At 48.0% G+C, this 26,694-nt stretch overlaps 3 protein-coding genes and 1 pseudogene across 7 annotated transcripts in view; all 4 read right to left on the reverse strand.

Moving 5' to 3' along the window:
- The window catches only part of LOC135260295 (FACT complex subunit SPT16), a 19,703-nt gene extending 14,916 nt beyond the window's left edge, over positions 1-4,787 (reverse strand). Inside the window, exons 1-6 of the mRNA XM_064345537.1 lie at positions 4,369-4,787; positions 2,881-2,973; positions 2,303-2,473; positions 1,897-2,049; positions 1,095-1,241; positions 238-389 (exon numbers count right to left, since the gene is read on the reverse strand). Of these exons, the coding sequence (XP_064201607.1) occupies positions 238-389; positions 1,095-1,241; positions 1,897-2,049; positions 2,303-2,473; positions 2,881-2,973; positions 4,369-4,434 (782 nt within the window). The 5' untranslated portion in view covers positions 4,435-4,787. The remainder of the gene's footprint in view (positions 1-237; positions 390-1,094; positions 1,242-1,896; positions 2,050-2,302; positions 2,474-2,880; positions 2,974-4,368) is intronic.
- Positions 4,788-8,554: 3,767 nt separating this feature from the next.
- LOC135260585 (TOX high mobility group box family member 4-like) lies at positions 8,555-16,631 on the reverse strand (annotated as a pseudogene).
- Positions 16,632-17,519: 888 nt separating this feature from the next.
- Positions 17,520-19,017, reverse strand: nop10 (NOP10 ribonucleoprotein homolog (yeast)). Its single transcript, XM_064345944.1, has 2 exons — positions 18,734-19,017; positions 17,520-17,961 (listed from the first exon to the last, which is right to left on the reverse strand). The coding sequence occupies exons 1-2, from the start codon at positions 18,785-18,787 to the stop codon at positions 17,821-17,823; spliced, it is 195 nt and encodes a 64-aa protein (XP_064202014.1). The 5' UTR covers positions 18,788-19,017; the 3' UTR covers positions 17,520-17,820.
- A 253-nt stretch (positions 19,018-19,270) lies between these two features.
- chd8 (chromodomain helicase DNA binding protein 8) overlaps positions 19,271-26,694 on the reverse strand; it is a 29,615-nt gene continuing 22,191 nt past the window's right edge. For all 5 annotated transcript variants that reach the window (XM_064345925.1, XM_064345922.1, XM_064345923.1 and 2 more), the window contains 9 exons: positions 26,332-26,564; positions 25,332-25,982; positions 24,957-25,069; positions 24,442-24,672; positions 23,662-23,757; positions 22,994-23,101; positions 22,193-22,318; positions 21,115-21,219; positions 19,271-20,376 (listed from right to left, as the gene is read on the reverse strand). In XM_064345925.1, the coding sequence (XP_064201995.1) occupies positions 19,996-20,376; positions 21,115-21,219; positions 22,193-22,318; positions 22,994-23,101; positions 23,662-23,757; positions 24,442-24,672; positions 24,957-25,069; positions 25,332-25,982; positions 26,332-26,564 (2,044 nt within the window). In that variant the 3' untranslated portion in view covers positions 19,271-19,995. The remainder of the gene's footprint in view (positions 20,377-21,114; positions 21,220-22,192; positions 22,319-22,993; positions 23,102-23,661; positions 23,758-24,441; positions 24,673-24,956; positions 25,070-25,331; positions 25,983-26,331; positions 26,565-26,694) is intronic.

Genomic DNA, 26,694 nt, shown 5'->3' on the forward strand with positions numbered 1-26,694 from the left:
GAGTGAGAGAATGAGAAACAAAGGGAGAGAGAGAATGAGAAACAGAGGGAAGGAGAGAGAGAGAGAGAAAAGCTCAGGAGAGGCAGAAGAGACCGGGAGAAAGAGCAGTGGGAGCGTGACCGTGCAGACACACACCTGACCACGCTGAATTTGAGGCTGTGACACACACCTGACCACGCTGAATTTGAGGCTGTGACACACACCTGACCACGCTGAATTTGAGGCTGTGACACACACCTGACCACGCTGAATTTGAGGCTGTAGTTGCCGCCGCTCTGGATGATTGGCGGGTAGCACATCTCCACCGTGGAGGGATCCGCCCCTCCCAGAAACTTCTTCTCCTCGATGGCCTTCTCCACCGACTCCGCCAGCTTGCTGTGCCGTACTTTCTGCAACACAGCACTCAGCACTGTTACACACACACACAGCACTCTGCACTGTTACACACACACACACACACACACACAGCACTCTGCACTATTACGCACACACACACACACAACACACACAGCACTCTGCACTTACACACCACACAGCACTGTTACACACACACACACCGCACTGTTACACACACACACACAGCACTCTGCACTGTTACACACACACACAGCACTCTGCACTGTTACACACACACACACACAGCACTCTGCACTGTTACACACACACACACAGCACTCTGCACTACACACACACACACACACACACACAGCACTCTGCACTGTTACACACACACACACACAGCACTGTTACACACACACACAGCACTCTGCACTGTTACACACACACACACAGCACTCTGCACTGTTACACACACACACACACACACACACACAGCACTCTGCACTGTTACACACACAAACAGCACTCAGCACTGTTACACACACAGCACTCTGCACTGTTATACACACACACACACACACACACACTCTGCACTCTGCACTCTTACACACACACCACTCCAAACTGTTCATACATGGGTACACAAACACGCGCCCCAGACACACCCCAAACCACCCAGGAGGTGGGCACACCGGCACACCCGTGACGTGTTCGTGCGTGCGTGTGTGTGTGCATGGGCACACAGGGTTCCGCACCTCGTCCGCGTCCACGATCTCCATCACCCTCTCCTTGAAGAACTTGGAGAAGACCTCGCTGGTGATTCCCGCCGCTTTCCTCATCAGGGCCAGCTCCCCGTCCTCCTTCACCGCCATGGTGTACGCCACCACGGCGCTGATATCCACCTGAGAGAGATAATACACCGTATCACACCACCGAGTTCCCTACATAAGGGTTCTGATATCAAGCTCATGGTCCCTACATAAGGGTTATGATATCATGCACTCTGCCCCTATATAAGGGTTCTGACATCAAGCTTTTGTTCCCCACATAAGCGTTTCGATATCACGCTCTCTGTGCCTACATACGGGTTCTGATATCAAGCCCTCGGTCCCTACATAAGGTTCGATATCAAGCTCTGATCCCTACATACGAGTTCCTGTATCATGCTCTCGGTCCCTACATACGGGTTCTGATATCATGCTCTCGGCCCCTACATAAGGGTTCTGATATCATGCACTCTGCCCCTATATAAGGGTTCTGATATCAAGCTTTTGTTCCCCACATAAGCGTTTCGATATCACGCTCTCTGTGCCTACATACGGGTTCTGATATCAAGCCCTCGGTCCCTACATACAGGTTCTGATATCAAGCTCTTGGTCCCTACATACGAGTTCTGATATCATGCTCTCGGTCCCTACATACGGGTTCTGATATCATGCTCTCGGCCCCTACATAAGGGTTCTGATATCATGCACTCTGCCCCTATATAAGGGTTCTGATATCAAGCTTTTGTTCCCCACATAAGTGTTTTAATATCATGCTCTCTGTCCCACTCACCCTCTGAAGGCCTTCTGCAGTGATCATGTCGTTCCAGCTCTTCATGTACTCCCCGGGGAACTTGTCCTTGATGAACACGCCGACCGTCTTCCCCTCCCGGCTGGCCCGAATCGCCTCCAGCATCTTCTCGAAGTTAGCCTTGTTACTCTCATTCTGAAGGGCAGAGAAACATCCACCAATCAGAGAGAGACAGAGAGAGAGAGAGAGAGGGGGGGGTGACATACAGTCTAGGCCAGGGGTGTCCAATCTTATCCGACAGCCGGCGAAATCTGCACACGCACACCCACACTGGCCCTTTTCGGATAAGATTGTACACCCCTGGTCTAGGCAGTAATGAGAGGCAGGGTCAGGCAGGACAGTGAAAGGTCAGTTGGGGGGGGGGGGGCGCGGTTACAGGAGCTCTCACCTTCTCTCGTACCAGCAGGGTGACGGGGGGTAGGCCGTTAGCGTTCTCGTTGCCCTTGGTTACGGCGACCTGCTTGAGAAACTCCACCTTCTTCTTGCTGGCGAGGAAGATGATCTTGGACTCGCAGAAAATCATGATGGTGTCTGTCAGCTCATAGCCAAACAGCCAGGTCTGGGAGAGAGGGAGGGAGAGAGAGAGAGAGAAAAGAGAGAGAGAGAATGGGTGAAGGGCTGCTTTTAGCTATAGTCAGGGCAGTTTTTGGAGACTGATGCCTTTTGACAGTTGAATAAAAATACAAAACCATATACTTTTGGGTATGTAAGTGCTGATCAGAACACTGATATTCTAAGTGATATCAAGATAGTAAGTGATATCAAGCTAACAAGAAAAATTTAATTGGGAAATTATACCAGTTGTAAAAAAAAAAAAAAAAAAAAAACGTGGAATATCTCTGCAAGCTCCATGACTTTTCCAGGATTAACAGAGCTGTGAGGATCTTTGAGGATCGTGGAAATCCTGATAAAAAGATTTTCGACCCAGGTGTGAAGCTGGGCACATCACAGCCAGAGGGAGCTCACCTGGAGGGCAGTGGACTTGGCATAGACAATCTCCTCATCCACTCCCACCGACACCACAATGGCATCCACCTTCCCAAATTCATCCTCTGCTTTCTAAAAAAATAAATTAAAAAAAAAAGAAACAGAGGAGGAGGGAAAGCAAGATGAAGAGGTTAATACTCACAAATACCATTTTTTATATTCACCTTGAACCACATTGTATAGAGAGTGTTTATTTACATAAACACACATACCACTCAGTGACCATGAATACAAATGCATACACATTGCACACATCTTTAGATTTACAAAACGATCTTCTCATTTATTTGAATGTGTATCGGCCACGCACCCAATTTAGTTCGCGCTCGTATGCAATGTGCTGCACAGAATAACGTTATCTGCCTAGCTACGCTTGAGTGGTGTTTCTGAAAGTTCTCGAATTCAGTTCACAGAATTGAAAAACAATGACCATTCGAAACACCATCACATCGACAATATGAAAGCTTTGAGCGATCAGAGAAAACACTTGTTTTGGAAAGTTGCCTTTGGCTAAGTAGCCAGTGCTAGCTAGCCTCGCTATTGAACTTCGGCATCTGGAAAACTAGCGGATTACTTTAGGAATATTCCATCCCATTTCACCCAAGTTCCCTGCAAACAACGTATTTCTAGTATTGTACACTAGATTAGGTAGCCGCCTTGTTTAGTGAACATTAAACTCACCCAGCAAGCAGGTGAGCGAACACGACACTTTATCAACAGGTCATGGCACTTTAGCCACCGCTTGGGACAATTATAGTGCACTTCTGTTATAGCCAAAATTGCCTTCCTTTGTCAGGTTTGCTACATAGCGAGAAATCTCGGGCTCAACACAGCAAACAGGCTAACGACCCAACACACAGCATAGCTAGGGTTAGCTTACTAGATGACGGATATGGCTAAACTTTTTGTCTTGCCCCGAATGTACAATTTCTGATAGATGTTAAACTACAAACAAGCTTGTGCATTACAATAAATACCACTTCCAGGTTTTTCTTATATACTTAAACAGGGCATTTCCGTCTGTATGTTATGGTTTATCTAGTGAGCGACATGGCTAAAAGCATCTGATTTGCTAGCCGGCTAAATACAATATAACTTAGCTACCTAGCTTGCTAACATGCTAATGATGGCGTGGTGCATGTTTACAACCAGCGCTTGAACGAAATAAAAAGGCTAAATACACATATAACTTAAATATAAACTGAATTTCGTCGTTTGTGTTTAACTTTTTCCGGTCCCGTTACCGTCTCCGACACTAACGTTTTATTCGTATAAATCAAGAGCAATACGATGACAGGCCTTTCGTGCAACGCTCGTAGTTTCGTTATCGCTTCAAGGAGCTTTCCAGCACCAACACGCTGCCCATGTTAGTCCAGTACGCCTTTTTACGAAACGCCAGCGCTTCGATAAAATACTTTTCAGTGTGGTTATTTTAACCACTCTTTACTGCCCGAGCGTTTTTCTCACCTTCCAGTTGGCATACAGCCGCTTGATCCGGCGGTAATAGGCTTCCTTGTCCAAGTTTACCGCCATTGCGCCCGGATCGTTCAAACTCCAGCTCGTGGCTTCAACCGAGTCCGGTTGAGGTCTCGCTCACGCAGAAACTGCGCTGTATCCGTAACAAGCAGTTTAGAATGTCTCCCTGCTCTAAAAATTTAACACATACAAAAAAGAAATGGGGAAAATAAAAAGTCTGTATGTTTATCGATGTATTTAAGTGCCAATATCGTGCCTTGTGGATCAAGTCTCTAAAAATATAACTTCATAATTAAAATATGCCTGGAATAATGAGTGTTTTTATACATACATAAATGTAGACTTAAATTTCTGATTTTCCCTTAAGCCCAGACACACGGTTACGCATACATTTATTAAAATTGCCTCCTGCCCTCCCCTTTCTTCCTTCCCCGTTCCCTCCCACCCTTACTCTTTCTCTCCTCCCCCCACCGTTTCTCGCCATTGCATTGCAGGATTCAATGTACGCTTGTGGCTACCCTTTCAATGTTACTACAAGAAAACGGAACAGAGGCTAGCTAGTGACGATATATAATGTGATTTAAATTTAAAAAATGATATAGGCTATTGTCGCTTTGATATATAATAACTGGTTAGCAAAGTATAGCAATTGAACTGTAACGTTAGCCGTCTGTGTTTGCACCAAATTAACCCTTATATTGCATATTTTACATACAGAGATAATTTTCTGCCAGGTTACTTAATGTGGCTCACGTGCTTTTTTTTTGTTGCTGTGGACGGTGTAAGTCAGATGACAGTTCTCTGCCTGATGTAATCACAAAACGAATTAAGTGCCTTTGTTATTATTATTTTTTCTCTGTCTACCCTTGCTCCCAGCGCCCTCTCGCGCTCAGCCACTGCCGCGTTCAAGAGCATGCGCTCGCTGATTTCCCGCCGTCGCGCGCTCTCCGAATGAGGGTGTGGTCAGGTAGCTAGGCGGAGTTAAAGTAAGCTTCGAACGAGCGGGTTTCTGTGCAAGACTAACCAATATCCACGTACGGTTACAATCAGATCAATATCCGCAGGATTTGCTTTTACCCGTTCGAATAAAATTAACACGGTATGAACTAAAATATTACATTTATAAAAACGGTGTGTAACCATGTGCATATAAATAGGATTCAACAAGGTACTGGAAACATTTCTCAGGGATTTTGCACCATGCTGACGGTTACATTCTGCAGTTCCTGCCCATTTCTTGGCCACACATTCACACTGGGAACCTCCCGTTCCACCACATCCCAAAGGTGCTTTCTTGGGTGGAGATCTGGAGACTGCAGGTCCATTCATCAGACCACCATTCTCTCTGGTTGAACTGTACCCCAGGGTTCACATCTCCCTTTAGGTACATAAACCCACATTCAAACAACACATTGATGGTGAAAACACTGTCAATCATTTTATCCCATTTTCAATCATCCCGTTTTGGTGATCTCATACTCACTGCAGCCTCATTCTCTTGTTCTTAGCTGACAGGAGTGGAACGCTGCCTGGTCTTCTGCTGCTGTGGCCCATCCGCTTTAAGATTCTACGCACTGTGCATTCACAGATGCCCTTCTGCACACCAACAGCTGTAAGCAGCTGCTATTTGAGCATTTGTGGCCTTTCTTTTGGCTTGGAACAAGTCTGACCATGCTCCTCACCTCTTTTTGGGCCACAGAAGTGTTGCTCACTGGACGCCATTTTTATTCCATCGTTCTCTCTGGTCTTACACTTCACCAGGTCTATATTCGTTATACATCAAAGTTGCAGACGCATGATTTGCTGTTTGGAGTAGGCTATTCACATTAAGGAGCAGGTGTACCTAATAAAACGGCCAGTGTGTACTATATATATATATATATATATATGAGAGAATGATACTCACAGAAAACGTCTTTTTCCCCAGTATTGCCCTTGCCAAAGTGTAACTGCTCATGGTTTGAACACGCAAGCAGAGTACTAGCCATGCCACGGACAGTGTGTTGGGTGAGCAAGTAAGCATTAAAATACAAATATACACACACAGCCTTGCAGCCATGACCTTCAGCACAGGAAATAGAAGCTATGACTCTCTACCCCAGGGTGCACCTCTCCCTGTTGGTGAATACAACCCACATTTAAACAACACACTAACGGGCGGGGGGAGAAAAGAAACTTTTAATCTTTTTTTTTATTATTATTACTGGAGTCATTGATTAATATGAATACTGGATTGACTGTCTTTCACAATTATAAAGACAAAATCATGTCCTCAGGAAACAGAAAGTTGACAGACACGGCTGAACAACGTGGCCCGTCTTTTCATGATGTTCAACTTCACATGATGATTATGCACATTATTTTTAGTTACTCTCCACTACTCTTCAGGAAGAAAAAAAAAAATGTAAAAAGTTGTTTTCTTTAAGAAAATATACAAAAAAAAAAAAAGAAAAGAACCATATATCTCGTACACGTTCCAACACTTTTTGAAATGTATGGCCCCAAACTCTGTACAGGAGGTGGCTTGTCTTGCTGTGTGCGGTGTGGGCCGCTTGAAAACGTTTCCCACTTCAGCTTTCCTATTTACAGCACAGAAGAGCACCCGGTACTGTTCTCTGGAAAAAAATGATCACTTCAGCCTATGATTATCTTTTACATTTTTTTTTTTTTGTTTACATCTAATCGTAGCTTCAGCTTATAAGCATGTTCTTCTGGGCGAAGCCCCGTTTTGGAATTGACCTCCAAGCAAAACCCCTTGAAGCTGGACCCTTTCTTAATTTTCCCGAAGTAAAGATGGTCTTCAAGGGCAGATCTGTGTGTGAACAGCCTTTTCTTTGGAGGTTGTGACACGGAGAACGAGGACACGTCCAGCATGGGCAAAAGGGAGGCGGGGCAGGCTAATTAGCACCCTCTCCACTTCACCCCAACAGCGCTGCGGCAGAATGCAATAGCTGCCCCAGCAACAGCACCTAGAGCCACAGACATCACAACTCCACAATCCCAGAATGCACTGCTCCAAACCTGCTGGGATCTCTCCCACATTTTATGGTGTTCTGTGGGTCCAGGATCCGGGTGTGATGCTTCATTGACTTCCACTTCTCGCTTCAGCGAGGCCATTCTCCATCACGGGAGCAATTTTAAAAAAAAAAGAAAAAACTAAACGAACAAAAACACAAAATAAAACTGTTCTCTTGCCCTTAGATTATAGTTCTCTCTCTCTGACGGAGACAGGACGAAGAGCTCAACTGCACACTATGTCCATCCACACCTGTCTCTCCACCTGTCCCCATCTTCTCTCATCCCTCTCCCATTCCCCCCGCCACACCCCCACCCCCCTCATTTGACAGTGGTGGAGTTTTGGCCTCGGATGGAACACCAGGCCATGAAGATATCCCTGTGTGGAGACAGAAGAGCAATGTTACTGCAGGTGTGTGTGTGTGTGTGTGTGTGTGTCTGTGAGAAAGCGTACATCGTTATGACCCTCCCTTTACATTACATTACATTACATTCATTTAGCAGACGCTTTTATCCAAAGCGACGTACAAAAGTGCATTTTCATGACCCAAACCCAAAGATGTGAGCCATAACTGTCACCTACCCCAGGGAAAGGGCTAACAACTGTGTGTGTGCGGAGTAGGTAACAAACAAAAACTAGAGCCAGAAAGCTTCCACAGTCCAGACTGGGGAACAGAAAGGAAGCCAGCCCAGTCTTCAGCACTTTGACCAGGAGGGCCCAAACTTTTGCATACAACTGTAGGTGTGCATGTACATACCTGTACTGTCTGTGTGCATATGTACCTGCAGTGTGTGTGTGTGCGTATATGTGTGTATGTGTGTGTGAGCGTGTGCATGTATACCTGCAGTGTGTGTGTGTGTGTGTGTATGTGTGTATGTGAGCGTGTGCATGTATACCTGCAGTGTGTGGCCACACACTCGTTGCTGCAGTACTCTCTGTCCCACCTGCTCTACAGCGTTGTGCCCCACAGGGCGCTTCGTGCTGAGCTCTTCACTCCGCCCGATTGACAGGGAGGGGGGGGGGAGAGGAGGTCCGGGAGTGGGAGAATTCACCTACTCCATGACAGAGAAAGAGGGGGGAGAGAGAGGGAGAAAAAGAGAGGGAGGGGGAGAGAGAGGGGGGACAGAAAGAGATGGAGGGAGGGAGGGAGAAGGAGGGAGAGAGAGGCATCAGTGACCCATTACTACAGCTCCATACCCTGTCCAAGGTATCGGCACAGACCACAAACGGGGCTCCCCCCTACCTCTCCCGAAGTGAACTCTTCCGCCATCTCCTCAGCAGCAGAAGGGGAGGAGCCGGTCGCCACGGCAGTGGCAGCGGACTGCACCACTTGCAGAGGCACAGCGGGGGAGGAACAAGCCTGGGCGGACACGGCGGAGGAAGAGGAGCCTGCCGACACCGCCGTCGTCGTGACGATGAAGGGTGCCGCCAGCTCCGCCTTCACGGGGGCGGGGACGATCTTTATCTGCAGGGGAGGGGGCGGGGTGGACGCGGCAGACACGGCCACGCCCGCCCCGGCTCCGCCCCCACGCGGTTTGGCCTGTAGCGGGGGCGGGGCCGGGGAGTGCACCATCTGCTGGAGGCGGGGCGGCAAGGGGGTGTTCTGCATCTGCTGCAGGGGCGGGGGCTGGCGGGCGGGGCCAGGGGCGGGGCTTGGGGCCGGAATCACCGTCACCAGGGAGGTGGGAATCTGTTGGCCCGAAGCAGCCGGCCCCGCCAGCATATGCTTGGAGATGATGATCTTGGTGACGGTGGGGGGGTTGGGGGCGGGGCTGGGGGCGGGGTTAGGGGCGGGGGCTTTGTGGGCGCCCGTGCGGGAGCGGGTGGTGACCTGCGGGAGGTCCAGGATGATGTTGGAGGTGCAGATGTTGGTGATGGTGTTCTGGTCAGGGGCGTGGTGGGGGATCCGGGTGGCGCGCGGGGGAGTGGGGGCGGGGGCGGGGGGCGGGGGCAGGGGCGAGGGTGGGGGCGGGGGCAGCAGCTGAAGGGGGAGGGGAGGCAGAGACGTCCATCACCTCAGTGTTCATCTGGAGAGACAGAGAGAAGGATGGAGATGGATGAGAGAGAGAGAGGGAGAGCGTTTCACTAAGGAAAAAGACCCAAGGAAATCCATGGGGGAAAACACCAAAACTCATCATATAGAGACAGGATAACATCCCATGGACAGGAGCAATGTCAATAAGGATTGGATTTTCTGATTCTCTTCTGTTCCAGCTTTTAAGAAAATGAGGACACACACAACAGGACACCTTCCCCTGTTCCAGACGGAAGGAGCAGAGTGAGCTAGCCATGGTCAGGCACTCCGCACTAGATACATCTTTATTAACCATCGAACGACTCGCCACACACTGGCACCTCACTGATGAGATTTTTTTTAGCATCTTTTTTTGGTTTGTGGCGCCGAGCCCAGCCATTAGCTCAGTAGCTAATGACGGTGGTGGAAAATGTCACGGGAGTGCCGATTGGTCGGTGTGCGCGTCCTCCTCCTTGTCAAGAGGCAGCCAATTGGTGGAGGGCCACTCACCTGAGAGAGCTGATTGGCTCGGTAAGCCGCCAGCGCTTTCAGGTACTCTTTCTTTGCTGCCTCGGTCTTCCTCTTGTACACCTGAATGGGAGAACGAAGAAACGTAATGACGTCTTTAACCCTTTAGCTGGTGCACTAGCTCATCCAGGTTAGGTCTAGTTAGCTAGTTAGCAAGCCGGTAGTAACTACCAAACCCCTTAAAGCTAATATATTACAGGTACTATAGGCTATGTTAACACTTTATTTTCGTTGCATTTCAGTAGCTACCAGTACTCGGTAGTTCCTTGTCAAACTGCTGTGTCACTGCCTGTCGATAAGAATCACAGCAAATCATGAGCTGATGCCACTCAAATTTATGTTGTGAAATGTATGTTTAGTGTGTGAGTGTGTGTGTGTGTGTGTGTGTGTACACAGTGTATGCCAAGCTCCCAACGCTTCACAGGCGACAGGCTCGCCCCTCCGAGTCACACTTTTGGCTGAGGCCCCCCCAGCCCCCCCCCCAGGTACCTGTTTCTGCTCCTCCCCCAGGCTGTCCCACATGGACGCCACGATCTTGGACACCTCCCCGAAGGTGGCGCTGGGGTTCTGTCCCTTGATGGCGGCCTGCGTGTCGCGGAAGAAGAGGGCGTAGGCCGAGACCGGCTTCTGCGGCTCGTTGGGGTCCTTCTTCTTCCGCCCCTTCTTCCCGGCCCCGCCCCCGGCCCCCGCCACGCTCGCCATGGCCGGCTTACCCCCACCCCTCCGGACCCCGGCTCCGCCCACCATCGCGGCGGGCGGGGCGGCGGCAGCGGAGGAGGGCGGGGCTGAGCTGGAGACAGAGGGGCTCAGGGATATGGACATCGAGGCTGGAGAGTCTACCAGTACACTCTTCTAGGAGGGAGGGAGGGAGAGAAGGGGGGGGGAGGGAGAGGGAAAGAGAGAGAGTGAGAGAGGGGGATGGAGGAATGACAAGCAGGAATTCATACAAGGGCAGAATGACTTTGTTGAAAAGTGTCCACTTGTACCCTATACAGGGCACCAACTAGGGTGTCAGACTTTCAGTGGTGTGCTTTGTGAATTTTATCAAATACATCCCCCCCCAAAAAGTAGACAGGAACGGACCCACAATCCACCACAAAAACTTTGGAGAAACGATACAATATACAGAAGTAGTGCACAGAGTGGCTACTGCCAAGCATGCAACTACATGCATACAAAAGGACACTGCAACAGGTAAGACAAGCAGATGGCCAAACAGACAGACAGACAGACACAGATAGGCAGGCAGGCAAACAGACAGACAGACAGGCAGGCACAGACAGACAGACAGACAGGCACAGATGACACTGCTTCTCTCACCTGTTTGAAATCGTCCAAATCCTCGTCCTGGAGGGAGCCAGAGGGGGAGGGCGTGGCTGACAGAGGCTGTTCGGGGGATCTCGGGCGGGGCATAATGGTCCCCCCACCCAAACTCAGCCCAAGCTGGCTGCTCAGCTCCGATTGGTCGATGGTGGTCAGCTGATTGTGACCCAGGAGCCCGTGGCCCATGTCACTCAGCGGGACGTCTATGGTCATGGGGGAGGAGCTACTGAAATGGGAGCCAATAGAGTGGCCGAGGTCCTGAAAGCAGAGGATAGGGAGGAGAGAGGCTCATTAGGGAACAGGGGCCATGTCAGTCAAGTGCACTTGCTACTTAGCCAACAAAGTTATCTCATAGGGAAGTGCATATTCAAACCAGGACCAAGCTGAAGTCTACCCTGGGTTCCACAGCAAATGTACTCTCATTGTGGTTCACTCTAGTGGTTCCAGCCTAGAGCCTTTACTGACTGAGCCACTCCACTGGTTCCAGCCTAGAGCCTTTACTGACTGGGCCTCTCCACTGGTTCCAGCCTAGAGCCTTTACTGACTAATCCACTCCACTGGTTCCAGCCTAGAGCCTTTACTGACTAATCCACTCCACTGGTTCCAGCCTAGAGCCTTTACTGACTAATCCACTCCACTGGTTCCAGCCGAGAGCCTTTACTGACAGAGCCACTCAAGAGCCCAAGTAAGAGTTTACTTCCTGTAAGATTGTGGGCAGAGGCGGAGCCTCACCATGCCGAGGGTGGAGCTGAGCAAAGCCCCGCCCCCTGGTTGGCTCATCACCCCGAGGCTCAGGTGCTCCAGGCCCTGGGAGGGGGGGTTGACGAAGGTGGAGGCAAAGGAGGGGTCATTCCCCCCGACAACGGCGGAGGTGACGGAGGCGTCCTCCACGCCGCCCCCGTCCGACAGCTCCCCGAAGTGCGACACCACGTCCGACACCGTGAGGGCGGAGTCAGGGTCCAGCGAGATGGGGGGGATCTCAAACTCCTCATCACCCAGGCTGGGCGTGTGGAATGTCTGCAAGGGGGAAGAGAGAGAACACGGGGCACAGGGAGTCAGTGTAAACCCACTCACAGCTGGCAGCTGATGCATGCGTACATCTCTGCAGGCAATACGGTGTACACTGGGATGACAGGTATGCCATCTCGCCAAGTTAACGCCTTGGCACGACGACATGCCCCATACCTACCGAGCACCAACAGTTTGGCACTTTTCATATATATTGCAAACAGAAGACTGAACCAGAATGACCGGCAGATGCACAAAGCTTTACGTTTAGTACCTTTACTTGTATTTTGCATTTTACCAGCCTGATGCTAGAGCCGATAGTCCATTTAAACCTGCCACCTCTGCTCCCATCTCCTAATAGACTCAATGCACACGGGACACAAAGCTTACTGGGGACCACCACAAACTAACAGCGGAGCTTTAAAGCTGAGGCAGAGTGTGTAGAGTATCAAGAAGCGTGTAGCAGACTGTGTGACAGTGCGTAGAAAATACATAGTCCCCAGTGAATAAGGTTTTGTGTAGAGAACTGGTTGCACAGCCTAAATAGTAATGCTAATTACATAGTAACGGGAGTACAGAATAGAGTAAGGTTGTGTGTGGAATACTGGGAGTATAGTGTAGAGTAAGGTTGTGTATAGAATACTGAGAGTACAATGTAGAGTAAGACTGTAGAATACTGAGAGTATACTGTGGAGTAAGTCTGTAGAATACTGACAGTATAATGTAGAGTAAGATTGTGTGTAGAATACTGAGAGTATAATGTAGAGTAAGACTGTGTAGAATACTGACAGTATAATGTAGAGTAAGATTGTGTAGAATACTGCGAGTATAATGTAGAATAAGATTGTGTGTAGAATACTGGGAGTATACTGTAGAGGAAGATTGTGCGTAGAATACTGAGAGTATTTTGTAGAGCAAGACTGTAGAATACTGAGAGTATAATGTAGAGTAAGATTGTGTGTAGAATACTGAGAGTATACTGTAGAGTAAGTCTGTAGAATACTGACAGTATAATGTAGAGTAAGATTGTGTGTAGAATACTGAGAGTATAATGTAGAGTAAGATTGTGTGTAGAATACTGAGAGTATTTTGTAGAGTAAGACTGTAGAATACTGAGAGTATAATGGAGAGTAAGATTGTGTGTAGAATACTGATATTGTGAGTAGACTGTAGAAACTGAGAGTATATGGAGTAATGTGTGTAGAATACTGAAGATATAGAGTAACCTGTTAGAATACTGGAGTATAGATGGGTTGGGGCCACAAACCATGAAGACAATTATAAAATACTTTTTGATTCCAGTCACTGCTGCCATATGGCTTATCAGCTTTCTTTGCCTCTTTATGTAATCGCACCTGAAGCCTTAGCGCACAGAGGGCACATGAAATGCTTCCAACAAAACACCAATCCGTTGTGTCTATTGGGTGCTGACAATGACCACGGCCACGCAGCTTCCATGTGACCTGCAAGGCCTTGCTGCTGATTGGTCGTCATATCAACACGATGCAGATGACTTACTGGCTCAAAAATATTAGACAGCTATCTTTATGGTTTATCACCCAGTCCTGCTGGGAGTGTGATGCACGGGAGAGTTGGGTATAGGGTAATACTGACAGAGCACAGCAGGGTCTGTACCTCGGAGGAAGAAAGGAAAGGGTGGCCGGCCCCTGGGATGGTTAGGAAGTTATCGTTGCCTCCAGGGAACTGTACAGACAGAAGCGGCGATCAGCACGCAGACAGCGACGCACACGCAGGCACACATAAACTCCAATCTTCGCACCAACATCACATAGAAGGTACAGCACAAACCACATTTTTCAAAGCAATGTTTTACACTTCGACTCAATGCGAGTGTATTCTCAACATTTCATGCACAAAAAACTGTTATAACCAAATGCAACGGAGCGAAGACCTGATGTGGGTCTGTTTGTTTATGTTACGTTACAGTCCGTCTAGAACTGGACCGCGACACTGCTGAAGTCATTTCTCACACCGGATAGACGGATGCAGAAGTGGGCACAGAATGATAGACATGCAGTCAGTATGAGCACCAGTTGGTGTCGAAAGAAACTTCATTCACCTTGTTGACCGAGTCGTATCCATTGTAAGATTGCGAATCCAAAAACTCCGAGTCACCGTGCTGTCCAGCACCGTCCGACAGATCAGAGTAAAAATTAAGATCCATAGTGACTTGCTTTTCATGGACGTGATGAGTACTATCGCTATCCAACGCTGTCTATTATAACTTAAGCCAACGCAGTTAGGTAGTTGACGTTTCCAACGCGTTAATACCGCTGCTCTGACCAGGTAACGTTACACTTTATAGCTAGCTGGCTCTACGATTTTGTAAGATGACGAGTGACTGCGCGACTTTACGGCGGTTATCCAATTAACAAGCGGACTTCTTATATAGTACAATGGGCGTCCATAAAGCTATCCGGATCGTGCATGTTGTATCCATAGCTAGCCAGCGGTGATTAAAATCTATGGGATAACTTAGTACCTAGCTAGAATTCGAAAAAGTGAGCCGTTAGCCTAATCTATTAATTTCCAAATCTCACTACACAATATTATTACGTTAGTCGTCCTTTTGGTAAATCTTTAACTTACTCACAGCGTCCCAGCAAAAATGATCCATCTGGCCACACACCATGCCTGTGACGATACTAGCACCGCATTTCATCTATTCTAGCAAGCTAGCCTGCTAATGTAGCTAACTCGATTAGCTTCAGGGTCGAACAACGTCTCTAATTTTCCAGAGAGCACAGGCGGCCAACTTCACTGGCTACTGTAACTTACTCAAACAAACCATTCGATGATCATATAACGAGCTAAACGTTCATTATGTGGTTAAAGCTAGCAAATGGTTCGTAACCTAGCTAACTACTAGCCGAATAAAATGACAATGCAAGCAAGCTAGCGAGATACTGGAACATTCACGTTCCCAAGACAGTCGGAGTGAATGTCCGAATATAAGAGCAGAATTGTAGGTTTTTATTCGTATTACGGTGGGGGAAAGTAGTCAAAAACTTGAAGTTTAGTTGGCAGGTTAGTAAGATTTTTCTGTCGGTTCATGCTAGCCAACGTTGGCTAGATAGTTGGTCCCCCTCGTCCTTTCCCCCAAACTGGAGCCTTTCCAATCGAGTCAGCGCTATGGATCGGGCGACATCAATTTATATAGAAAAAGGTTACTGGATACATTCGTTTCACTCCGCGTTGTGGACTGAGTTTCGTTTTCAGACTCAAAGTACAGCGAAGTCATAGTTGCTAATGAAACAGTTCTCCAATAAAAAGTTAACGTGGTAACCATTAAAAAAATATATATTTGTGCGTCAATGCGGGCTGTGTACCCCCCTACCGCATCACACCTTGCCATAATAGTGGTTTAGCCCGGGGCCTCCATTGTGGTCTGGGGTAACCCTAGATAGTGCAGTCTCAACCCGCATCACAACCTTAACTGTATAATTATATTACGTAAGTCTCTCAAAACAAGATGGGCCTAAAGTTGGTCACTAAACTAAAAAATAACAGATTACAAATGGTGTTTGATACAAGTAGCTACATGTTTTTGCTAATGTTTTTACTTTCGTCTATAAAATCTCTCCTTTTTATTGTAAAGACTTGTTAGCACCCGTTTGCTCCATAGATGACAACGTTAAATGACTGTGCATCCAAAGACCAAGTGCAAAGTTACACACAATTACAGCGCAGTCGGAGCTAGTCTAGTTCTCTGCCATGATAACACCACTGTCAAGCAGTGAATGTTGGCAATTCGTTTCAACATGCATCTTCAACAGGAACCTTAAGGTTAGCTAAACGAAACAACTCTATTATTAGTATTAGCTAAAAGTATCAAAAGAACACATTCATGATTACTAAAAACCACTTAAACAGTGAGCTTTCCCAACTTTAGCTGATCATTAGCGACATAACATAATATGAATGCCGTTTCTCCCGGTTTATAAACGCGAAACAAATAGCAGGGGGTCCTTTGAGATAGCCAACCAGCTAGAGAACTACTCATTGTTCAAATGATTAAGTGCTACCTCATCTCTTGTTAAGAGCATTGATTGATTTTGCATGACTTGGTAGTCGATTGATTATACTTAACTTCCAGTGCAACACAACTTGACAGCCTGCGCTAGCTAATGCTGATAAAGTATTAGGATCTAGATCTTCTCGGGAATTCTAGCTGAAACTAGGCAGTTAATCCTTCAAGCTGTGTTTTAAAAGTTTAAGGATGGCGTTGCTAGCCTGCTAATGCTAATCTAACTAGAGAATTATCATAATATAGCTTCGAGACCAATGTCTTCACGTCTCAACTGTAAGCTAATCATTGAATAAGCGAACTGAGTTTGGTTTTAAGTCGGGCCTCTGCTTTTCCTTACCTCCATTCTCTCCACGATCCGTTCGATTCCTCTTTCCTTTCCAGAATTTCCCCGCATCACAACATGAGACCGGCTTCCGTATTCCTCTCATTTCAGGAAGCGACGTCATTGCATAATGTGCTCCGTGTATCGTATAGCATGCCCATCTACCAGACCCTCTATTAGAATTTGAACTAGAATACTTTAATGTCCGTAACAATAAACGGTCATTTTCATTAAGATCAACACTCCTCACAGAGAACAACGCATCGTCAAAGAAACTATGAGTACAGGTTAAACATGTATTAAAGTTCTTTACATTACATCTGGTCCCAGCGGCTAGATCGTATTCTTTGCCAGTTGTTTCTTTAAAATGACACCAGAGGGCAGTTTATGAAAAAAGAGGCAAAAAAGTCTGAGCCGTATTACACAGCAATTCGGTGCTTTTCTTTTCGTAACAGGACAGTATGCTGATTATTTCGCAGGCCTGGTTAACTAGGCATGATAATTTGGATGTATTGAGCACTATCAGATTCCCATACCAGGTCACGCTAATTCAGGCCATTATGTTCTTAAATTAATATTTGTACGCCGAGACCAATCCTGGAAGCAATGCTTGTGCGAATAGTGTTCGCGAGGGTCCATGGAAGGGATAACCTCTTCAGTGGCAACCCTGGAGATCTACCATCCTGTAGGTTTTCACTCCAACCCTAACAAAACACACCTCACTCAACAGCTAGAGCAGGGCAGCCCAACCCTGTTCCTGGAGATTCACCATCCTGTATGTTTTCAGTCCAACTCTAACAATGATTTTATTTGATGATTAATACACAATAGGAACATCCATATCCAAAAACATATGCTATAATGACCGACGGCTGCAGTGTTCATTTTCTATTTATTTTATTTTTTGCAACATTTTGGAGATCACTACTGGGTTACAGGCATCACATAAATTCTGGATGTGTAATGGACTGGGTTGGCACCTCTGTGCTGAACACAATTAAAGGAAATTAATGATCAAATTCATTTTTCCAAAATAACTCACATTTTTATTGTTTCAAATAATCAATAATAATGAATTACACCACTGTTCCATGTGGAAAAGACAGAAAAAAGATGTAAAAAAACAAAACAAAAAAAAAAACTCGGCGCTTTGTTATCATCTGGGTAAAAGTTGCTTCATGTTACAGTACGGGTCGAGGCTGCTGGGTGAGCAGAAGACCGAACCTCTTCTTCAAGGTAACTCGGTGCCTGGAGAACTTGTCATCTGGAGAGAACCGGGCCGGGTGTGCCGAACTCGTGGGCTGACCAGCTGCGTCCACCTTCTGAAATAGAGAGAGAGAGAGTAGTGTGTGTGTCCAGGCACTTGCAGATGCGAGATTCAACTAGATTTGACTACATCCATCCCAATATTAGACGCACCACACAAAAAAACAATCGCCAAAATAAGACGTGCGTAAATGTCTTAAAAATCTATTTAACAACATTAACCGTCACCACACACAGCTATGGTTTTAGTGTAGATCACACCACTTTTTAACCCCCCAAATTCCGAGCAAATTACAGTCGTCGCCATGTTATCAAAATACTTGCATGGCAGTTCTTTCAGCAATCAATACATTTTATTTCAATGACATTCATTTCCACAAACTTGAAGAAAGATTATCAAAAGGTGTGGCACATACAGCGATACTTTTGTTTGCGAGAGAGTTTACTTAATGGCACACAGTTAGCAGTCTCCAAAGGGAGCTCTCTGCCTGAACAGTGCCTTCGAAACGGACCAAATCACAGTTCTGTGTGCCAAGTGCATGTAATGAAAGACACTTGTATATCCTTCTCAATGCATACTGGGGAAAGACTGCTGTACCGTTAGAGAAAAATCTACTCCACATATCCCTTTATTTTGGCAGTACTGAGGCAAGTCGTGCATTCTGGCGGTGACGAATGATTGTAACGCTGCCTCGTGGTGTTTGCTTACAATGTGAAACACAGTTAAAAAAAGAATCCTTAAACTACAAGCGTCGACAAAATGATTCAGTTGGAAACTGTATACTAGTTATAGCTAATAACGTTGTTGTGCGCACGCTATGATCTTACCTTTAGCGTGTAAATTCTCTCCCCGCTCTCGTTCAGGTAGAACTGTAAAAACATGGCGGCGATCCGGCTCCGTAGGTATGTAGTTAAAAGTTGTCACGGAGGCAAAATCTACGATGTAAATAGCGAATTTTCGATCTCCGTTAGCCAGCTACGTTTCTCACGTGCCTTCGTGCTTTATAATAGTTACTGGCGTCGTTGTCTTTACTGCCAGCAAAGCAGGAGCTACTAGCACGCGTCTTTTCTCCAATAATGCAATGTCGTCTTCTTCTGTGAAATTACTGCCGTGGTTCAAAACAGCCAAATGACGTATATCGCCACCTACTGTGGAGGAGTGTGAAACAGTAGATGACGACAAAGGGGTGTGGATCTTATAGGTTGGACTAGAATAGGCCACGATGTTCATTGTTTCCCGAGCCAAGATGAAACTGGTTTATGGAGGAAGGCGGACCAGTTTACACACTGCATCCAGCAGGCAGTAGCCCTTTATACACATACGTGCACACACACACACACACAAGAAAATAATTTTGAGCCAGCTCAGTCTGTAGAATGTTGTTATTCATATTCATAACACAGAAACAGTCAGTTCATAAAACAATAACTCATCCTCGTCACTTCTGCAGGCAGGTGAGTAACTCTACATTGTACATTACACCCATCTTTCTAAATCCTGATCAGTAACTACGCCCCCCCTCCCTCCCTCCCTCCCTCCCACCCCCTCCCAATATTACACCCACCACGTTAAACCCCCCCCACCCCAAAATGTCCTCCGGCAAGAGTTTGTACCCCAACCCCTCTGCTCCAAACTGAAATAAACCGTTTTATCCCACAATCAGACAGATACACACAAATGGGACTTGATTTCTGCTGCCTGTCTGTAGAGTCTATGGATTCACTCCAACCAGCAGTGACTTCTGGCCCAAAGGATTATGGGAATCTCGCCATCCTGCAAGGCGATGCTGGTCCCGAACGCCTTTGGAAGGGGCACGGCAGGGTGGGGCAGGGTTCGAGGATGAGAACAGAGGTGCAAGGGGAGAAGGTGAGTGTAAACCTGAAAGAATGAACTGCTCATTTCTTATAACTATGTAGAAAAAGAAAAAAAAAAACAGGAAAAAAAAAAATAGAAAGAGCCCAAACCAAATCCATCCATAATTCATCAACATTTATAATAATAATAACAACAGTAATAAAAATAAAGCATGAGGAATAGAATAAGGGGAAGTGAAGGATCATGATCGATCGGGGAGGAAAGGAACAGTCGCTTAATCTTCACAGCTGGACGAAGAGTCTGAATTTTTGGGCCCCATTATGACATCATCCAAAATCGCCGCCTCCCTGTCAGAGCTCTCGTAGCCGCCCTGCGATAGGCTGTCTCCGGCGTCCATCTGCAGGGCCCCGCCCTCCATCTTTACATTGAAGGCAGGCGACAGGAAGTGGTGGGAAGAAGCGATTCCGCCACCGTCGTCCAGGTCCTCGTCCTCCATCATGTAGGCCCCGTCTGAGACCAGGGTCTCGCCTGCAACTCCCCCCAGCAGCGGGTCCTCCAGCTGGGACTGAGGCGCCGGGGGGCAGGGGCGGCCTCTTTTAGGCCCAGCGTGGTGTGGAGGGAGGAGCCTGTGTAACAAGCTGTTTGGAAGAAAACCCTGCAGATAGACAAGATAACAGCATTATCATCAAGCACAGAGAAAACAGGTACACACACTGTAACTGACAATCTCAGAGAGACTGGTATATACATACCACCATTACATTACATTACATTACAGGCATTTGGCAGACGCTCTTATCCAGAGCGACGTACAACAAAGTGTATAACCATAACCAGGAACAAGTATGACGAAACCCCTAGAGAGAAGTACCGGTCCAAGTACAGGGAACAACCGCATAGTTCAACTTGGACCCTGATGGTTAAACTGATTAACACCAACAACGAGAACGGCAACAACGCAATCTATGGAAAAATAAATAAAAGTACAAGTAGTCGTTAAGACAGGCGCATCAACTAACTAACCTATGAAACAGCTGCCTAGTTACAACCCTAAGTTTAGTCATTTACAGGGGGGAAGGGAGGGATGGAGAGAGGTGCAGCCTGAAGAGGTGGGTCTTCAGTCGTCGTTTGAAATTGTTCACAGTCTCAGCTGTTCTGCAGGTGCACTTCCACTTTGTACTGGGTATTTAAACACTGTTTTTGTCCATCACAGAGACAAATATATAAAAAGTGACTGTCACTCAGAGATGGCTATATGCCCATACATGAAGAAAAACAAGCACAGACAGACACACACACACGCAAGCAGACACACACAAGCACACACAGACACAGGCACACACACAGAAACACACAGACACAGACACACGCACACTCAACAGTAGTAACTCACAGAGTTGCGGACAGCCTCAGCCCATTCTGGTGCTACAGCGTAGTCAGGGTTCTCCTCTAGGAAGTCCTTCAGATCATGCAGTGCTGGTCCCAGCATGCTTCCCAGCTGAGAATATACCCAAAACACCACCCCCAAACTGAGACTGTATCCAAAACACCACCCCCAAACTGAGAATATACCCAAAACACCACCCCCAAACTTAGAATATATCCCAAAACACCCCCCCACCCCCAAACTGAGAATATACCCAAAACACCACCCCCAAACTGAGACTGTATCCAAAACACCACCCCCAAACTGAGAATATACCCAAAACACCACCCCCAAACTTAGAATATATCCCAAAACACCCCCCGCCCCCAAACAGAGAAAATACCCAAAACACCACCCCCAAACTGAGACTGTATCCAAAACACCCCCCCACCCCCAAACTGAGAATATACCCAAAACACCACCCCCAAACTGAGACTGTATCCAAAACACCACCCCCAAACTGAGAATATACCCAAACACCACCCCAAACTTAGAATATATCCCAAAACACCCCCCACCCCCAAACTGAGAATATACCCAAAACACCACCCCCAAACTGAGACTATATCCAAAACACCACCCCAAACTGAGAATATACCCAAAACACCACCCCCAAACTTAGAATATATCCCAAAACACCCCCCACCCCCAAACTGAGAATATACCCAAAACACCACCCCCAAACTGAGACTGTATCCAAAACACCACCCCCAAACTGAGACTATATCCCAAAACACCCGCCCAAGTGAGAATATACCCACAACACCCCAACTAAGAATATACCCAAACAGAGAATATACCCAAACACCCCCCCAAACTGAGAATATACCCAAAACACCCCACCCCAAACTGAGAATATACCAAAACACCCCCCCAAACTGAGAATATACCCGAAACACCACACTGTTATGGGGGTCATGTGACTCATGTACATCATATCAGGACGAGCACGATGTACATCACACCGTACACTGGGTTAGTGGGCCACGCATCGTACCACGTGCTGGTTTACTGGGGCACACCCTATCCCTCCCCCACCCCTTACCTTTCTGCCCGTCCTCATGTCAATGATCTTCACTCTCTCACTGCCTGTCAGGGTCGTCAAGTCCTTCACCTTTTCACTCTTCTTCCTTCTCCTCCTCTTCCTCTGACCGCGGCTGTTTGCTAGCAGCTAGGGGGAAACAGAGCAAAGGCAGGGGGAGGAGTCAAATCACAGCACAGCTGTAACACTCCCATATAAGGAGTCACTGCTGTAACACTCCCATATAAGGAGTCAGTGCTGTAACACTCCCATATAAGGAGTCACTGCTGTAACACTCCCATATAAGGAGTCACTGCTGTAACACTCCCATATAAGGAGTCACTACTGTGACACTCCCATATAAGGAGTCAGTGCTGTGACACTCCCATATAAGGAGTCAGTGCTGTGACACTCCCATATAAGGAGTCAGTGCTGTGACAGTCCCATATAAGGAGTCAGTGCTGTAACACTATCATATAAGGAGTCTGTGCTGTAACACTATCATATAAGGAGTCAGTGGTGTAACACTACCATATAAGGAGTCAGTGCTGTAACACCCCCATATACGGAGTCACTGCTGTAACACTCCCATACAAGGAGTCACTGCTGTAACACTCCCATATAAGGAGTCACTGCTGTAACACTCCCATATACACAGTCACTGCTGTAACACTCCCATATAAGGAGTCACTGGTGTAACACTCCCATATAAACAGTCAGTGCAGTAACATTCCCATATGAGGAGACTGTGCTGTGATGCTTTTAACGCTGCTTGTGGTCGCAGTGGAGCACACTGGCCAGGCGGGGCGCTGTTGTCACACTCACCTCCAGCATGTCAGCATCGCCCTCGTCCTTCAGCCACTCCGGCAGTTCCCTGCGGCGCGGGACCCTCTCTCCAGCCTGCATGGGGCCCGGCCCGTCAGGGTCCGACAGCTGAAACACACAATTTGTATAGTGTAAATAGTGATTTGTATAGTGTAAATAGTGATTTGTGTAGTGTAATTAGTGTGGTGAATAATGTAAATAGCGATCTGTATAGTGTAAATAGTGATTTGTGTAGTGTAATTAGTGTGGTGAATAATGTAAATAGCGATCTGTATAGTGTAAACAGTGTGGTGTGTAATGTAAATAGTGATTTGTATAGTATGGTGTATAGTGTAAATAGTGATTTGTGTAGTGTAAATAGTGTGGTGAATAATGTAAATAGCAATTTGTACAGTGTAAACTGTGTGGTGTGCTATGTAAATAGTAATTTGTATTGTGTAAATTGTGTGGTGTATAGTGTAAATAGCAATTTGTATGGTGTAAATCGTGTGGTGTATAATCTAAACAGTGATCTGTAAAATGTAAATAGTGTGGTGAATAATGTAAATAGCAATTTGTATGGTGTAAATCGTGTGGTGTATAATCTAAACAGTGATCTGTAAAATGTAAATAGTGTGGGGAATAATGTAAATAGCGATTTGTAAAGTGTAAATTGTAAGCGTTCATACCTCCAGGTCTCTGCGTTTCCGACGACCACTCCCCTCTCCACTCGAGCCATTGGGCAGCAAGGCCTGCTTAGAGAAGGTCAGCTTAAGCCCCTCCTCCTGGATGGAGGGGAGAAGGAGGACGAGGAGGGGGGAAAGAATGGAGGAAGAGAGTGGGGGGATAAAGGAGGAAGAGAATGGTCTTTAAGTCCATTCAGACTTGCAGTTTTGTCTCTGAAAAACACTGCTCATTTTTGAAGAAGTTTAAGTGTCTTAAGTTTCTCTTAAAAGTGAGTGCCCAAAATGTAACAACAGTGTGGAGTCTGAAAAAGGCTTTTTTTTTTTTTTTTACAACATCAGTAAAACCTCCTTTGATTTCTTATTCAACTAGGATAGCGCTATGGTAGACCTGGATCAATCTGCACACAATTACTATTCTCATAAAAATCCATAATTGTACATTTTTCCCCTTAAAAATCTAAACAACATGAATAATATCAGTGCTCTCAGAACTGAGCAAAAAAAACCCTCCTTTACCAGAATTCCCAGAGGTCTCTTAAAAAACATTTTGCCTTAATGTTAACCCCCCCCCAAAATGCTCTGAAACTTGCTTCTAAAACTGAAAGACTATGCAAACAGAATTAATTATTATTCATTACAGTATTGCACTGTATTTTCAGAACGAGCGGTAAATCGGAATCTTTCAGTCTCGGTGTTGCGTGGAGGCGGAAATTTCGGTACAAAACGCAGAGCAGGAGATCTGGTGTGTTTACAGAATCCTCCGTGTCCCTCGGCAACGCTCACCTTCAGAAGTTTGACGGTGAACTCCGTGTCCTGCGCTTCCGCGTCCTCGCCACCGGGGGCGCCGCCGCTGTTCTTGCGGATCAGGCGGGTGTAGCCGGACTCGGCCTCCCCCTCCGTCTCCCCGGAGGCCGGGTTGGGCTGGGGGTCCGGGGCGGATCGCCTCCCTGTCGGCCAGGAGCCGGTCAGCACAGCCGTGCAGAGGCTGTCCAAGCGATTTATGAGGACCCGGTCCTGAGAGACGCAAATATCCCGTCAGCCACACCCCCTTACCTTAGCCACACCCCCACCAATCAGCCACACCCCCTTATGTTAGCCACACCCCCTTTGATCAGCCACACCCCCTTATGTTAGCCACACCCCCTTTGATCAGCCACACCCCCTTACAATAGCCACACCCCTTCACTCAGCCACACCCCCTTTCACCAGTCACACCCCCCCACCTCCATTAGCCACACCCCCCTTCCATCAGCCACAACTGAAATGTTTTAATTAAAGTGCAGTGATTTTGGCCTCACCTTGGGCCATTCAGCTCTCAGCGGGTCACTGGCAGAATCAGGGGGTGCCCCATCCTGGGAGGGGGTCAGGGAGAGGACACTGTTCTCGTCGACATCGCACAGCTTCAGAGGGTCTGTGAGACAGCACAGCATGCATCAGCATCAAATACCAGCATAATATACCATCCCAGTGTGGCATACCAGCTTAATATACCATCCCAGCGTGTCATACCCACATAATATACCATCCCAGTGTGTCATACCCACATAATATACCATCCCAGTGTGGCATACCCACATAATATACCATCCCAGTCGGTCACACCTACATAATATACCATTTCAAAGAAAGACACGCACAGACAAACAGAGACAGACACACACACACACACTCACCCCTGGCCCTCCGACCCTCGGTGTCGCTGTCTCCGCTCTCGTCGGAGCTGCCGGTTCGGCGGGTCGAGCCGGAGGAGTCAGAGTCCGAATCCGACTCCGTGTCCGACGGCCCCCCTTCCCCGTCCCGGCGCCTCCCTCCTCTTCCTCGGCACTTCTTCCAGCCCCAGCCCGCTCGCCCCCGGGGCTTAGCGGCGGGAGACTCCGCCTCCTTCGCCACAGACCCCTCCCCCAGGAGCCGCGACTCCGCCCCCGGCCCCGCCTCAGTGTCCTCCTCCTCCTCCTCCTTCACCCGGGGCCCCTCCCCCTGCAGCGGGGCGGGGGTGGAGCTACGGGAGGCCGCGGCGGCGGCCGTGGCCTGCAGGAAGTCCCGGTGCGCCTGGTGGAAGGAGAAGGCGGGGTCGGGGAAGACCGACAGCTCGGTGCGGCTGACGCCGTGGCGGGCGGCGCCCTGCAGCAGCTGGTGGTCGTGCTGCGGGCAGCGCCACCAGGCGGGCAGCTCGCCGCCGGGCTGGGCCAGCAGGAGGCGCTCCTGCAGGGCGGGGTGGGGCAGCACGCGCTCCCGCAGCCGCCGCAGCAGCCCGATGCGGTACAGCGTGCGCGAGGCGCGCTCCTCGGTGATGGGCGCCAGGGACTGGGACAGCAGGGTGGGGTCTGTGGGAGAAACACAGCGTGAGACCAGCAGGGTTCACAGGGTACATAGGGTACAGGGTACACAGGGAACGCGTGGGGTGCAGAATATACGGCACAGGGTGCAGGGTATAGGGCACAGGGTGCAGGGTATAGGGCAGGGGGTGGTGCAGGGTATAGGGCGTAAAGTGATGGGTATAGGGCATGGTACACAGGGCGTAGGGTATAGGGCACAGGGTATAGGGCGTGGGGCGTAGGGTATAGGGCGTGGGGAGTAGGGTATAGGGCACAGGGAATAGGGCGTGGGGTGCAGGGTATAGGGCAGGGAGTGCAGGGTAGAGGGTGTATGACACAGGCACAGGCAGAACCTCACCCTCTCCTGGTGCGGGCCGCAGGTGGCACACCCTCCTGCACATGGCCATGAAGCTCCTGAAGTAGCGGGTCAGGCTCTCGTCCGTCTTCTTGTCCAGGCGGGCGAAGGTCCGAAACCTGTTCCAGTCCAGCTCGCCCCCTCCCTCAGGCCCCGCCCCGTCCTCGCTCTTCACGCGCTCCACCCCGAACGTGGACACCACGCGGTAAAAGTCACACTCCTCCCTCCGCGTCCACCTGAAACGGCAACATCTCGTCCTCGCTCATCCGGGAACAGTCTGCACTAGGTTCTAGAATTTCAATTTAGTCAGAAAAATGGTGAGCATTGATGGGCCAAATGCCTGTTCTCATCATTATGTTATGTTAT

Source organism: Anguilla rostrata, chromosome 8 (genome assembly GCF_018555375.3).
Source record: "Anguilla rostrata isolate EN2019 chromosome 8, ASM1855537v3, whole genome shotgun sequence".
NCBI lineage: Eukaryota > Metazoa > Chordata > Actinopteri > Anguilliformes > Anguillidae > Anguilla > Anguilla rostrata.